The sequence below is a fragment of the Dreissena polymorpha genome, chromosome 2 (genome assembly GCF_020536995.1).
Source record: "Dreissena polymorpha isolate Duluth1 chromosome 2, UMN_Dpol_1.0, whole genome shotgun sequence".
NCBI classification, from domain to species: Eukaryota; Metazoa; Mollusca; class Bivalvia; order Myida; family Dreissenidae; genus Dreissena; species Dreissena polymorpha.
Genome location: NC_068356.1, coordinates 73503195 through 73520063, shown reverse-complemented (window position 1 = coordinate 73520063; position 16869 = coordinate 73503195). Strand labels below are relative to the sequence as shown.

General features: G+C 36.4%; 1 protein-coding gene across 2 annotated transcripts in view; it reads right to left on the bottom strand.

The window, feature by feature from the left end:
• LOC127867605 (protein transport protein Sec24A-like) overlaps window positions 1–10655 on the bottom strand; it is a 38283-nt gene extending 27628 nt beyond the window's left edge. Inside the window, exons 1-4 of one of the 2 annotated variants that reach the window (XM_052408891.1) lie at window positions 10463–10655; window positions 9407–9833; window positions 7290–7397; window positions 407–502 (exon numbers count right to left, since the gene is read on the bottom strand). In XM_052408891.1, coding sequence (XP_052264851.1) covers window positions 407–502; window positions 7290–7397; window positions 9407–9713 — 511 coding nt within the window. In that variant the 5' untranslated portion in view covers window positions 9714–9833; window positions 10463–10655. The remainder of the gene's footprint in view (window positions 1–406; window positions 503–7289; window positions 7398–9406; window positions 9834–10462) is intronic. The other variant, XM_052408892.1, reaches the window with a different exon arrangement.
• Between the last annotated feature and the right edge of the window lie 6214 nt (window positions 10656–16869).

The following is a 16869-nucleotide window of genomic DNA, read 5'->3' as shown; positions in this document are numbered from 1 at the left end:
AACCTAAACACGGACCCTAAGTTCAAGGTCAAAGGGTCAAAATGTGGGTGCGTATGGAAAGGCCTTGTCCATTTATACATGCATACCAAATATGAATGTTACATCTGAAGCGACATAGAAGTTATGAGCATTTTTTTAAACCTAAGTGTGAAGGAAAGACAGACGCACAGACTGACAGATGAACAGACCGACAGTGCGATCACTATATGCCCTTCGGGGGGGGGGGGGGGGGGGGGGGGGGGTGGGCATAAAAAGTACACTTCTTATGATATCAAAACAAAGATGCCATTGGCTGGGACTTGGCTACAATAAATCCTGTTACATGTATATTTAAAGTTTCTTTTACAACAGTTAAGCTAAATACAATCCTTTTCAAGTAAGACCACAGTTCTTAACATGTTTTTACCAGGTGTTCCTCTGAACTGTCCTTCGAGTGCATCTAGACTCTGCTGGCTAAGGACAGCTGGTGAGTTAGTACGAGACGACCGCTGGGAGGGAGGACCTAAACAAGGGAAAAATGACATGGCATTAATGGGTCAAACTGAGCAACAATATTGATATACACAATGAAATTGAAGCATTTCAACACCGCATAATTTCTACATGGATTGCTAAACCTTTTAAATTATAATTTACATGTACATGTACTTTCTACAAGCATATGGAGAGATTCAAAGTATGTGCCTTTTCATCCAAAACATCAATAACATCATGAAAACAAGAGACGTGTTTGTCAGAAACACAATGGTCCCCTACTGCGCCACTTTGAAGCCATATATTTGACCTTTGATCTTGAAGGATGACTTTGACCTTGACCTTACACCACTCAAAATGTGCAGCTCTAAGAGATACACATGCATGCCAAATATCAAGTTGCTGTCTTCAATATTGCAAAAGTTATGGGCAATGTAAAAGTTTTCGGACGGACAGACAGACTGACGGACAGTTCAACTGCTATATGCCACCCTACCGGGGGCATAAAAATATATACCACAAAATTAATATATAGCTTATGAGACTACACATTTTAAATACCCAACTGCCAACCCACATAAGAAACAATTGCAACATAATTTATTGAACATGGACATATAATTGATACTTGGTTGGTGTTGCTACATTCTTAGCTTAGTATTCCAGTGTTACTGTCTAAGAATTCAAGTTACCAGCTTAAGAAATAAACGTAAATTAATTTCCATAGTTATATGGCAAAATATGGCAATTGAAAAACCTCAGGTAGACAAGTAATGAATAAAGAATCAAGGGTCATTCTAGAGGTCAAAATGGGCGTTATTTTCCATCTAAGGAAAATGTTATCCCACTCTGATCAGATCATAGCAAAATCAAAATGGCAAACCTTCCAATAGCAATACTGTAGCAAGACCTGCAATGCACATTTAATAGTTTTGCATTCAAATGACAGATATGCTAATAATCACTAGGTTAATAGGTTACACTCAATAATTAAACTTTTCGTTAAATACAGCAAAAGTAGGGTCAATTATCTTTAATTTCTAAAAGCAGATGTGACTTCTCCCAAACAATTGGGGCTAGGATGACCAATGAAAAAATGAGTAATTTATACATAAGAACAAAATAATGTGGTAAGATGTATGTATGAATAAGACAAAACTTGAACAAGGGCTGTTTGTAAAACATGCATGCCCCCCATATGGGCTGTCAGTTGTAGTGGCAGCCATTGTGTGATTACATTTTTTGTCACTGTGACCTTGACCTTTGACCTAGTGACCTGAAAATCAATAGGGGTCATCTGCCAGTCATGATCATTGTACCTATGAAGTTTCATGAACCTAGGCGTAAGCGTTCTTGAGTTATCATCCGGAAACCATCTGGTGGGGACAGAGACCCCACGACACCAGTACATAATATAATCTGCAAATGTGGTCCTAAACTGCATCCAAGAACGAGTCACTGTGACCTTGACCTTTGACCTAGTGACCTCAAATTCAATAGGGGTCATCTGCCAGTCATGATCAATGTACCTATGAAATTTCATGATCATAGGCATAAGCGTTCTCGTGGATGGACATACGGACGGACGGACCGACATGTGCAAAACAATATACCCCCTCTTCTTCGAAGGGGGGCATAAAAAATGAGTAGGAAGATGCAAGTCAATTTATAACAAGAGTTCCGCGATCGGAGACATACATGTACATGCATGCCTCCCCAAAACAGGGCTTTGAACTAGTGACCCCAGTTTCAATAGGAGTCATCTACTGTCCAAGGCAAATGCACATGTGAAGTATCAAGCCAATCGGTTAATTTCTAGATGAGTTATTGATCTGAAACAATTTTCACACTTATTGTTACAGTGACCTTGACCTTTGACCTAGTGACCCAAATTTAAAAGGGGTCATAAACTGTCCAAGGCCAATCGGCATGAGAAGCATCAAGCCAATCAGTTAATCGGTTAACAAGTTATTGATCAGAAATGATTTTGATGCTTATTCAGACAGTGACCTTGACCTTTGTTATTAAGCGGAAACGATTTTCACACTTATTGTACCAATAACCTTGACCTTTGACCTAGTAACCCCAATTTCTATAGGGGTCAATTACTGTCTAAGGCCCATGCACATGAAAAGTATCAAGCCATTCGGTCAATTTGTTGACAAGTTATTGATCAGAAATGATTTTCACACTTATTGTGACAGTGACCTTGACCTTTGATCTAGTGACCCCAATTTCAATACAAGTCATCTACTGTCCAAGGCCAATGCACATGTGAAGTATCGAGCCAATCGGTCAATTCTTTGACAAGTTATTTATCAGAAATGATTTTCACACTTATTGTGACAGTGACCTTGACGTTTGACCTAGAGAACCCAATTTCAATAGGGGTCATCTACTGTTCACAGCTAATGCACATGTGGAGTTTCAAGCCAATCGGTCAATCCATTGACCAGTTATTGATCGGAAACGATCTGGTCTACCGACAGACCGACCGACATCCAGGAAAACAATATACCCCCTCTTCTTCAAAGGGGGCATAATACCTTATTAATGCCGGTACATGAAAGTCGACTTATAAAACTATCAAGTTTCTTAATAATAGATGACAAATTATGAAAACAATCCAAGTAAGTGACTTACTTTTTTAAATGAAGTCAAACAAGAGGGATATGATAAATACTAATAAATAATTTGTTTGACACCAAGATTTTTAATTTATTGGTGGACTTCTCTAACAATATTGAAGATTGCATGGTTTTTCAAGTAGTGGTTAGTAGTAGCTTAATATATAAGGAAGTGCATAGTATTTTGAAAGTACAAATAAATGACAGAAAACAGTAATATATTTGGAAATCTACTAAGAAGACACAAGTTGACAAGCATAATAACATCATTGATATTTCAGTGCTCACTAATAAAAACTGACAATAAACCCAGTAACACTGACTGTGAATCATGTACAACCATTTAAAATTGTTTTTAAAAAAATGCTTACAAATAAAACATGTTAAATGATATAAGAAACACATTTTAAAAACAAGAGCACCGCCTTGCGGGTGCAGATCGCTCATCTATATTTTTTTTAAATGTGAAGGGCCCTATCTCAATACTTCAATCAAACAGCACCGCATAACGGGTGCCACGCTCGGCTGCGAAAGCTAGTCAGATTTTTTTGATTTTTTTAGAGGTCAAAGTGACCTTGACCTTTGACCTAATGACCCAAAATGGGTTTGGCCTGTAGAACTCATCAAGGTGCATCTACATATGAAGTTTCAAAGTTGTAGGTGGAAGCACTTTGATTTTAGAGCCAATGTAAAGGTTTAAGCACGACACCGGACGGCGAGCATGCTATGACAAGACCTTGGGTTTTCTCCGAAAACAGCCTCGCTAAAAAGATGGAGGGGTGGGGTGGAGAGGGGTGTATAGTGTGGGGGTGTCAGGGCTTACTCTGCCATTTGCCAAATTAGCTTATGGCTACAAATTGACCGATTTGGCTACATCAAATTCTATTTGGCTACAACTTTTTCTTCATTAAAATTCATAAAATAGCCAAAAATTGAACAATTTTCCATAGCAAAGCGACTTTGGCTAAAGTAATTTTTGAGCCAGGGAAAGCCCCTGGATGTGGTCATTTATAACATTATCGTCCAAAAATAAGAAATAAAAATGAAAAAAAAAGTTATAAAAAATAAAAAATCGGGGGTGGGGGGGGGGTGGGGGGGGGGGAGGGGGGATTCTTGGGTGGGATAGTTGGATCGTCTTTGAAAAAAATAATAAATAAATAAATATTTTTTTAACCTTGTTTAAAAAATAATTGGGGGGGGGGTCGGTATAATGTGAGGGTGTGGTCATTTATAAGATGATCTTTCAAAAATAAAAAAAAATGAGGACAAAAAATCACTTTTTTTGGGGGGGGAGGCATGGTTTGGGTGGAGTATTGTAGTATTTCAGGTAAGAGTTCTTTTGTCAAAGTATCAATCAAATCAGATCATAAGTAACGAAGTCATGGCAATTTTAGCAAAATTTAATTATTTGACCTTGAGTCAAGGTCATTCAAAGGTCAAGGTAAAATTCAACTTGCCAGGTACAGTACTCTCATGATAGTATTAAAGTATTTGAAGTTTGAAAGCAATAGCCTTGATACTTTAGAAGTAAAGTGGATGTTAACACAAAATTTAACCATATACATGTATATTCAAAGTTTATACTAAGTCAAAATGACAACCAGTGTTATACAACTTGTCCTGTACAGTTCCCTTATGACAGTTTGCGAGTGTTCCAAGTCTGACAGCAATAGCTATGATACTTTAGGACTAAAGTGGACCAAAACACAAAACTTAACAAATTTTTCAATTTTTTAAGTATAAAAGGCCATAATTCGGTCAAAATGCCAGTCAGATTTACAAACCTTTGCCTGCATAGTCCCTTTATAATAGTTAGTAAGTGTCGCAAGTATGAAAGCAATAGCTTTGATACTTAAGGAATAAAGTGGACCTAAACACAAAACTTAACCAAATTTGAAATTTTCTAAGTATAAAAAGGGCACATAATTCTGTCAAAATGCACGCCAGAGTTATCTAATTTTGCCTGCCCAGTCCCCTAATGATAGTAAGTAAGTGAACCAAGTTTGAATGCAATAGCTTTGATACTTTATGAGAAAAGTGGACCTAAACGCAAAACTTAACCAGACGCCGACGCCAAGGTGATGACAATACTAGCTCTTTTTTTTTTTAAATAGATGAGCTAAAAATAATGATATGGTGTTTGTGTCTTTACAGTAAGTTATTCAAGCATAGCATTATACATGACACAGCACCCTGAGAAAACTCTATAATCAGTGCTCCAGCTAGGCCTAAACAGAAGGGCGCAGCACCCTGGGGCCACAAGGTCCCACTCTGCCACCTCGGACACCCATCATGCATTTTGTGTTCTGATTACATCATAGAACAAGATATTTGATTTTTTGACTCTATTAACTAACTTTATTTTCACATTGAAAAACAGTTTCATTCAGAACAATATTTTACATACGTGTAATATGAAATATTATACATATGTATACATGGTATATTGAAAAAATATGCCGCAGGGGTATAATGACTGGGCATGCTTTATGTGCCGTTTTTACATAGAGCACCCTGCGCTTTTCTAATCTTAGCTTGAGCACTGCTTTAACAATAAATCAGAAGACCTAGTAAATGGATGATACATGTACCATGAAACAAATAGACAGCTAAAGAATGCATGTAAAAGGGAAAGATCTAGAGTGAATCCAATATAATGCGCTCCGTTAGAACACAGAATCTAACAAGACTATTGCCAAGCAATATAAAAAATTATGTCCCCTACCGGCTCCACCATTGTCAGATTTTTAAAAATATATATTTGTTGCCATAGCAACCAGAATTTTTGACGTAGGAAGAAAATTAAATGGCGAGGATAATGTCCATATTGCCAATTTGCCATCTATCCATGTTTAAAGTTTCATGAAAAAATATGAAGAACTTTTAAAGTTATCGCAGGATCCAGAAAAGTGTGCAGGAATGGATCAGTGCCCCAGATAAGCTGCGTATCTGCGTCTTTCACCCTATTAAAATGTCTAAAAACGCAAAGAAATTCAATAACATGCGTATTGAAAACGCAACCATTTTGATTTGTACGCAAATTCGTCAAATTCGATGCGTACGACACAATGGCTTCAATCGAAAATGCTTTGCTTATTTTCGGTATTTTCTCTTTGAAATAATTATCGTCACGCGTCTTTATTAAGCAAGCGCCTGGATGACGGAGCATGAAAACAGTCAAGCTTTATTCAAACTCTCTGCGTTCTAGATTTCATAGTTAAATAAAGCGTCTGATCAAATTATTTTCCTCGACATACATGCGTTTTTAATCTGACTTTATCTGTCGCTCATTGTACATGTATTTAAAAAGCGCATGTACTTTCAGTTTCTATAACGATGCGAAATACAAATATCTAAGAGAGGTCGAAAGACGTCCGCTATTGTTGCGCAAAAATATCAGTCGATCGCAAACTGTTTCGAACCAAGAAAGCAAGAGCCAAATGATCATTCGTGTTATCGATTTTTTTTGTTTTAAGTTTATATTAAGGACAGTTTCAATGATTAAAAATGTTATGAAACATCAGTTTATTAAAGTTAATTATGATAGTTTAAAGTTTTATTGAATCAATACAAGTGAGCATCTTCCACAAAGGTAAAACATCAGTGATATAAAGGTATGCATTTTTATTAATCATTTCACCCTATTTCAAGAAGGAAATCACCCTATTTTTCAAAATCAATGGGTGAAAACCCTATTTCTCAAATAATTATCTGGGGCACTGATGGATCCACCATTTTCAGCAGTATTTCTAGTCTATTTGTTGCCATAGCAACCAGAATTCTTGACGTAGGAACACAATGAAATGACATGCATAATCTCCGTATTGCCATCTGCCCATGTTTCAAGTTTCATAAAAAAAAATATGAAGAATTTTTTAAGTTATCGCACAATCCAGAAAAGTGTGACAGACTGACGTACAGACGGACGCACAGAGGGCAAACCATAAGTCACCGGTAGGGGACAATAACACGCAGGTGGGTCTTGACTCCCACTTGAAATTCAAATAAGGCAACACCATTGCCAAATTGCTCAATTTTATATATAACAGGCTTGTCCAGTTTACACCATGCCCCTATTGTACAGTGCAGGGCACCTTTTGTGATCCTAGATCTTTCCCTAACATATAGTAGAGAAGCACCACTACAGAAAACAGCACAAAGCATATGGACTTTCTCAAAACTGCTGACCTGAGTTGGAGGGTGTTAATCCAGGTGTTAGGGTCATGCCAATCTGGTGGCTATACTGGCCATGACCATGAAATGGTACAGGCAATTCATTGGGTCTGTCTGGGAGCTCTTGAAAATTGGAGCATTAACATGTTCTTGTTAATTGATCTTACATTTAAGAACATTTGTTGATTTAAAAATTGGGTTATGAAATTAAAATTAAATATACTATTTGTTACCTATTTTTTTTATAAAACGTATCTTATGAATATATGAACCAAAAGTTTTTAATTGATAAACTCTATTAATGCTAAAGTAATTCAAACAGCTAAGTAAATTGTTCAATACGATAGAAAAAAATAAATAAACTTGGAAAGCATTTGCATGCAATAATTATGCAAATAAAACATGCCGTCCAACATAATCATAGCAAGCAGTAAATATAAAAATATTTGGTAGCCCATAAAATTTTCCTACAAAATGATAAGATGCAGGTTTTCATCTTTATTTATTTCTTCATTTACATAAATACATAATATGTATACATACATATACATAATACCGCAAGTAGTCTGATGTACACAGTCAATATCATTAATAAATGTTACAGTACAGGCACCGTGTACTTAAATGTAAATGTACCAAAGAAAATCATATATTACATGTAGATATTACATATATGTGCACATGTATGTGTACTTAAATTCGGACAGCACATTAAGTTGGAAACGTAAATAAAGCGTTTAGATAACCAATACGATTGACTCGTATGGTTGTTAATCAATGCAATTGCCCTTTTTAACAACAAATACCGAGTTTCAAGAAATCACGCGTATTAAATCATTTATTTACTTGTGTCCGACTTAAGGTTCTGTCCGAATTTACGTATTGCATCCGTATGTTACGACATTAGTGTGCAGTCAGTATACAATACAATAATTGTTTCAATAATGAAGGAACTGTTACAGTGTAACGGTAACAATACAGCGTGTTTACATTATATTTTATTAAGAGGAAATGTCAATGCCAAATATTTTGCAAGATACCCCAGTACTTTAGTTGAAATTCACAACGAAACTTTTAATGGAAATTAAATGATCTCAATGTTGTACCCGCTACGAAATATTTATTTACAAATAAATACACCCATGTCAATTTTTGCGCACTTTTTATCTGGACCAGGGACCTATACGTTTGTATAGGTCCCTGTCTGGACAAAGAATTCATTTATTAAATGTAGAATTTTGTAACCTAAAATAGCTGTACACAACGCGTGCAAACCGTCGCAGGTGATTTACGCATGTTGCAATTGAACGGTCCTGATTGGGAGCTTATTTCATCATATCTTTAAATAGAATCATATGCCGAAATTCATTTGACACTTTAGAAAATTTCAAACGTTTGTGTCTATGACTCGCATCGTCTATAATTACCCTCCCATAATTTGGTGTAAAAAAATAAATTGGGCATATATGGGATTATTGGTTAACAGTCGATCAATCCAATTATTAATTGACAATGCAAACTAATTAGCAGGTGTTAACCGCGTTGTTATTAATATTCATTTTCGGTTTCGTTACCGTTTCGAACAATCCGCTATTGTTTTGATTTATTTAATGTTCGGCGTTGGATATTTAACGACATCAAAAACGTTGTCGCTCTTACTCATTGTTGCGGTTTACAAAGAATTCCAAACTGCGAAATGATGTTGCATCATGTGCGCCAACTATCCAGCCGGCTCTCATTATATTATTAGCAGACGACAAATGTGATTCTGATTGAATGATTAAAATACCCTGTTACTGTTTACGACATTACCGCAAGTGATCGGTGACTGATAAGATAATTGATTGCACTTTGTTATCAGATTATAGCAATTCACGGTGTAGAAACACATGGTCAGCGTGTTTATTCTACGTATGTCTGTCAATAAACCAGGCTACAGCTCTTATAGATTTATAGTAGCCCGACGGGCTTCAGCTGGAAAATTTCAGTAGCCCGATGAAAAATTTCGGTAGCCCCCGGGCTCCGGATTTGTCGGACACTGATAGCAAGCCACAATCCATTGATGATTCAAGCTTGCTTAAATTAAAGTTAACATTGAAGTGTAAGAAAACAAACAAAGATAAAGAAGATACCTTGAGGCCGAGACACAGGTTGAGAAAATGATCCCACGGGGGGCTGAAAGGCTGACGGCACTGGTGGGCGGGGCCCCAAACTAGGAGATCCCATGGGGCCAGACTGGCTTGCAGGAGGTGGTGGTCTCTGTTGCAAAGGTACAGTGGGTCGAAACTGGGGCAGTCCCTGAATTCCTGGCATCCCTGCCCGTGGTGGTGGGTTAAGCTGTCCAGACGGAGGAGCATTTGTGCCATTAAAAAATCCAATTCCTGGCCCTGGAGGTCGTTGAGGGAACTGGTTTAGTGCTGATGCTGTTTGGCATGCCATTTACACCTGGTGGTGGTGGTTGGAACATCTGCGGCGGCTGACCCACATTAGGACCATTTGCCACAGGTTGTGGATTCTTAATCATGCTGCCTTGAAAAGGAGGTGCGGAACCTGTTGAACCTTCATAAACAAAAATAATCATTTGTGGAGAATTATATCAAGTGTGACGACAAATGTTCTCCGGAAGCACAAGCAGACAGCTATTTCAACCAGTTACATTTATTCAAGATGCTTGCTACTTGCCCTATCACATTCACATTGAAAAGGTGCAAATGCACCTGTTTTATTGCTTAGTTGCCAGGTACTTTGAAAATATAATTGACTTCTAAATTTTTTCTGGAGAACACTGGACAACAACAATTGTTTAAATAAATAAATCTAAAATAATGCCAAACAAATCATAACCTTATTATTAAAACACAATGATTTAGTGATCAAAAGTTGTTTATAATAAAAACAAACAAATTTCATCAGTAAAATGTATGAGTTTACCTTGCATAACCTTATGTTAACAAGCCATTTTCTCTAATATATTGAAACTTGTTTCTTTGTATATAGAAATGGTATATCAAGTGACCATGTAATTATAATGAAAGGTGTCAGCAAATTATAATGCATTAAATATAGAGTATTTTAAGAATAAGTTCTACATTAAAGCCTATTACTAAAATGACAATGTGATTTCCAAATGTGTGAAAACACGTGTACTTAGCCAACACAACAAAATCAACGATATACAGAACGCCAACCTGCTGAGCTCTGCGGTTGACCTGTTACTCCGGGAGGTGTATTTTGCCAGCCGTAGTTGAAATTGTGAGCATCTGCCATCGTTTATTCGGATACAACCATCATGACACTTTTGACAGGTGATTTTAATCGATGGTGTTGACAAAAACAACACCCTTTTTTAACAATGGACTCCTGGGGTTCCTGACAAATTAATACAATACTTTGTACATAATTTTAGGAATTGTGTTTTGAAAGTATAAATTGAAAAGGATCGGTTATTAATGAGTCTTAATCGGCGTAAAAATTATCAATTTGTCAGATCCTCACTTTCAGAATCTCACAGGATATAAATTTCGCGCATGCGCATTTGAAACCCGACGTGGCAAACGTGTTTATCTCCCGTTGTTTCGGCAACATTCCACTATGATTTCCAAAGCATTCAAGAACGATAAACTGCGAGAGAAAAAATGCAACCATGCTTTACTTTACAGTGTTTTTTATTATACAAAGATGTCATTTTAAAACAACTTATAATATATTTCACATAATATAATGAAAATACGTTTAACTTATAACACAAAACTCAGTAAAACGTATTCAGAAACAATTAACACCAAGCATGACAGAACTCACAATATCTGCTTAATTACATGACAGCGAAATGTCTAAACTATTTTACAAGCCCCTGTTCTTTGAGCTGTTCATATTAACTTCTTTATTGACATGCACTACGTGTAAAAAAAAGGAATGCCATGCCATATTATTCTAGAAAAGGCGGTGTTGTAAACCATTTTAAAATATCGCGTAACTGTGATAATAATTATTGAGTTTATTTTAATAAAATTCGTGACATGATGAAAGTCAGGTACGTTATCAGTAGATAATTTTTTTATTAACATCCCTATGTATTTTCTTAAACGAGCAATGCATGAAAGTACACACTGGTAGGGATTTTCTACATGCAAGCGTTGAACAACTTGACGCATTTACCGCAATATCGTATAATTGGTTGAAATGGAAAAGTAAAATGTTCCGCCACTAAAGATGTTACTCGACGTTTAACAATTTAAAGTCCTTGTCAGTTGAAAATGTTACACGAGAAAATATGCGATGATTCGACTGAATATCATTTAGACTTAAGGTAAATGAGACAACTTATGTTATGAGTATGTGAAACAGCTCGCAAGTGTATTCTTTAATAGGTTTTGAGCTTTTTTTTGCTTTGGGATTAGATCCTATTTTGTCTCTTCTTTCAGTGGGGGGGGGGGATCATTAAGACGAAGAAGGAGAAAAACAAAGAACAATGAGAAAACAGTAGAATAATTAGAGTGATAAGAATAATAAGATTCATTTGTCATAGTGTGCATCGTTATAATGCAATAGCATTTCATTAAGAACTAATCAGCGCAGCGTCACTATAGCTAGTCTGATACTCGATATGTTGATAATTGTATTTCTGCCCACGACAACGGATATATTACCACCTGGCAATGAAGTGTTCTCCAATAACCGCCATATCACCCAGTATGTGACCTTCCACAGATAATACATACTGTTTACATACGCGATTAAGTCCATAAGGTCAGATACGGGTAACATTAGATACGGTATATACTAGAGATTCTATAAATGCATTAATAAATAAAAAGACATGCATTTTTCGGTACAATTACTACTCGTTCTTTTGTCTGGATGCAGCTCTTGTGTTTTCGGAATAGCGTTTCCTTCTCTCTTGGCCCCATCATCGGAGACGAATTACTGCTGCCTGCCACCTAACTGGGAAGCTCTTATGTACTTTGACTTTGGAACGGTATATATTGATCAGGTATAATAACAATATTTGTGTTGATTTTTTATCAATTGTCTGTCTGTATTTTGTTATCAGCATTCAGTAGACACAACAGCAGCAGTATATGCATCATCATCATCATCATCATCATCATCATCATCATCATCATCATCATCATCATCATCATCATCATCATCATCATCATCATCATCATCATCACCATCATCATCATCATCATCATCATCATCATCCTCGTCGTCGTCGTCGTCGTCGTCGTCGTCATCGTCATCGCCATCGCCATCTCGTCATCGTCATCATCATCATCATCATCATGATCATCATCATCATCATCATCATCATCATTATCATCATCATCGTCGTCATCGTCATCAATCATCACCAACACCATTATCATCATCATCATCATCATCATCATGATCATGATCATCATCATCATCATCATCATCATCAATCATCATCATCATCATCATCATCATCATCATCATCACCAACACAATTATCATCATCATATCATCATCATCATCATCATCTTCATCATAATCATCATCATCATCATCATCTTTCTCGTCGTCATCGTCATTATACTCATCATCATCTGCATACATCAGCAGAAGCCTTAGCAGCACCATCATCATCACTGTCAATGTCATCACAAATAATATAATTGTAATGTAATTGTATTCTCATCCTCTTAAAAAAAGGAAAATAATACACCACCTTCTTGTTAAGTTGTTTTACCCAAATACTAAATTATCAACGATATCTAATAATTATACGAACTTCGTATACATACAGAGCACTTCCTTAGTGTACGTTAACGGGACATTGAAAGCAGCGTATAGCGTCTCGAAGAAGAAGCCGTCTTCAAGTTGACAGGGATAGAGCAGAATCCGTCTTTACCCTACCCATGCCATATGATGCCGTAATGCTGTACGATTTTGAAAATGTAGGTATTATAAAACGCACCGTTTGATATGGTGTCTGAGCATTGGCCCTTTTTAATTCTGCCTTGTATATATGTCGGCCTTTCGTGTTTGTGATCTTCTCCGAAACCATCAGCACGCCAGAACGACATATTGAAATAAGAAAACCATGGAATGCTTTTATATTTATTGAGATGTTTGCAAAACGTTTTTTTCAGTTATTTGCGTTGGATGCAACTCACAGTATTATCCCATATTGGATTGGGATGTATTTAAGCAATACCTCTCAGCTTTGAATGACATAATTCTTATTGAGTACTAGTAAATTAATTGGCTTGCTCTCGGTGTTGTATCATGCATGAATAACGCAAGTCGTTGGGAGACCGGCATCAAAGCTGCTTGTTGTTGAGTTTAACATGTAGTTTAAGCCCCATTGAATTGAAAGCCCCAGAAGTATAAAGGCACTCGTGAGTCTGTGTCCAGGGTAAAATAAGTACCTGGTCTTAAGCGAATATCCAAAAGAACGCTCGTGCACGTGCCTTAATTGCCGTGCAGTTCGCGCAGTCTAATCCATTACGACAATATCCACCAATAGAACATGGTTAGAAGAGACCTAAAACTGAAATATACCAAAGAATGACAGGTTGAATGTCGTCCCGGACCAGCCAGTGCCCCGGACTGCTCTGGCTGTCATCCTATGACATTTACCGACCTTGCCATTAGCCCGCCTTTCCACGCGACACGCTGCGTATATTGTTTTTGTTGCGACAGGAAACCGCTTATTTCGTTAGCGGCGGCGAGTGTCAGAAAAATGCGATGGAAAGCAACATCACCCTGCAGTGTATACCACGTACGTAAGATATTTCTCGTGTTGTGCCTCTAAAATATCTCAAATCAACGTCAACAACGTGTTACCAATGCTTATGCGTAGCATATCTGAACACGAGTTAAGCTTAAAACAAGAATATTGAAAAACCTTTAGTGAATGGACGTTAGATGTTTCACCAAATCTATACAGTCTTGAAATTGTGTAGTTTTACTTTTTTATTATCCTACTACATTGACGCGCTTTTGCGTTAGTTTTAGATTAGAACAAAGCATTAAACTTTTGGGGGATTTTATTTCGAGCAAATGGATATGTTCTACCACTGTAAGGGTTGGCGAAGCAGTTGTTGTCTGGTGTGTTCGGAACGGGGCCGGTGATTCGTCACATACATACGTTCCAGTTCACACAGGAGTACGACACTCCTTGGCAGATCACAGCCACCGTCTACACAAACGGTACGTTATAATAACGTTTAACGAGCAACGTTTTCCGAAAATATTTATAGATTCTCTACCAAACTGTTAGTCTGTTACCCCTAACCCACTTTCTCAACAAAATCGTTCTCGTTCAAATTCTTACAAACGATACAGACATTTACCGGTATCCGTACAGACACATAAAGTCAGATACATGTATATTATTTTCGGAGAGGAAACAATTAGCAAGAACTATACAACCAAGAACCAATGCTTGTTTTATTTATTTCTGTTGACTCAGCCACTAACCAATTTATCTAATTATTTTACATTAATGTATTTTAGACATCATCCAATAGAGCCGCGTGAGTGTGGTCTGATCACCGTGTCCTCCTTTGCCTCTGCGTTCAACTTCAAACAGCGGTATCTTGTACACGCTCAACGTCATGGACATGGGCGAAATAAAACGCCGGGTATATTTGATTGTACCAAAAGATTGTCATTGACTATAGCCTTTTGCGTTGTTTCGTACGGACATGTAGATATACACGTATTTTCAAGCACAATTGCTGTAGTTCGAACACCATTACAGGTACTCAATAATATGGCTAATCATGTTACTAAGATAAATATTTGAAATGTGTTGTTCTGTTTCTTTTCAAGTTCATAATCAATTCTTGTAATCGCTCATCTTCATATCGGCAAAACACATAGCAGAACAAAAAGTAATGTTGCTGCAAACTACCAATTACTTATGGTCTTAAAATACAGCACAACCTCGAAAATACGACGAGTCAGAGGTATGAGGCTAGTTTGCAATATTAAGTCAAATAAGTGACACATGTTGACCCAAGGTGCATTATTTGAAGAAGCTTTTTGGTATCCAAATAAGCTCAAACATATAAGCTATGATGAACATAAAATGCTAATCTGCGTTCAAGGTACTCCAGGTGCTCAAGGTAATAAATAAATTGTATTAAGATTGCATGAAAAATGCGGAATAAATAGCCACAACAGTCCCTAAATTTACGCCTGGAAGAGAACATACACGTCGTGCTTAAATAAGAACAAATCAAACAAAAGCAACCAAGTATTGTTTTACACAATTTCAAAAGCTTGACTGCTGAGAGTTCTATCAAGGTTCGATATAAATAGCAATCTACCATGAGCACATTGTGCATATGTCAAACAAACACATCATTTTCAAATTTGCAAACAGAACACCATCATATATGCATTATTTTAAATGCAAAAAGGTTGCAAAATGTGATCTTTTCAAAACTACAAAAAAAAAAAATAAAAAAAAAATACAATCATTTGATTTTTTATCAATACACTGAACGTAAAATAGTTTAAATTTGATCATTATTATGCAGAGACAAAATACCCTCTATACAAACTAACATTAAAAGGAGTATATACAAATACACATGTAAGAAAAGAAAAAAGTACAAGGTCAGAACACGAACAGTACGCAAGACAGGATACAAACAAACATTTTTATAACAAACAATGGCGAACAGAGAAGCATATTTGAAGAATAACATCAAAAAAGATATTCACTTTTACACTTACATTTAATTTATTTTCCAATGAATCTCAAAAGAAATCACATATGATGGCGATGACGAATGTGGGAATTGGATTTACAAAACTGTTCAACAATTTAAAAAGCGAAGACATCGGTGTTTAGAGGACAAGCATAATTGAACAATCACATACTTATTTGCCTGTCAGTGATTGATCTTCAAAAAAGGGTTAACTTTTATATATTCTTATAGGTTACTCTCTGTTCTCTATATACCAAAAACACATTTATAGTTGCTTACCTTAACCATTAAAAATCAAACAGCCCTGACACGGAGAGTAGCATAGTAAATGTACAACTAAAAATATACCGCACACTGCTGTGTCAAAGGCATATCAGCCACGCATATGGCCTAGTTGAGGGGCATGCAACTCAGGATAATATCTATACTTGCGTGTGAAAATATCTGTCTGCACATCTTAACAAGTTTCAATTTAATATCTTGAGAAACGTAGACGTAGTTTGTTTCACAGACCGTAAAAACATATGCATAAACATAACTCTCTTCAAATGCACATAAATATATGGTCGTGTACGTAATTCCGGCCACTTTTGGGACTATTTTAAGAAAATCTTTTGTTTTAGGCAACTGATTGAAACTAAACTTCACATATATAATCCTGGGTTCAAAACTCACCTAGCATGACAATTTCAATAGAATTAGATCAGTGTATGTTACTATTATGAACAGAAATTCATGACATATAAATTATAAATTTTCGTAGGGCAATTGTACAGAAATAAATCGGCCACTTTCAGATTAATCTGCAGGTACAATTACAAACAGGCACTCCCGGCAGGCACTGTTAATAGGGAACTGAAAATTCATAAAAAATATTATTTGTAATAATTTTTATCAATTTT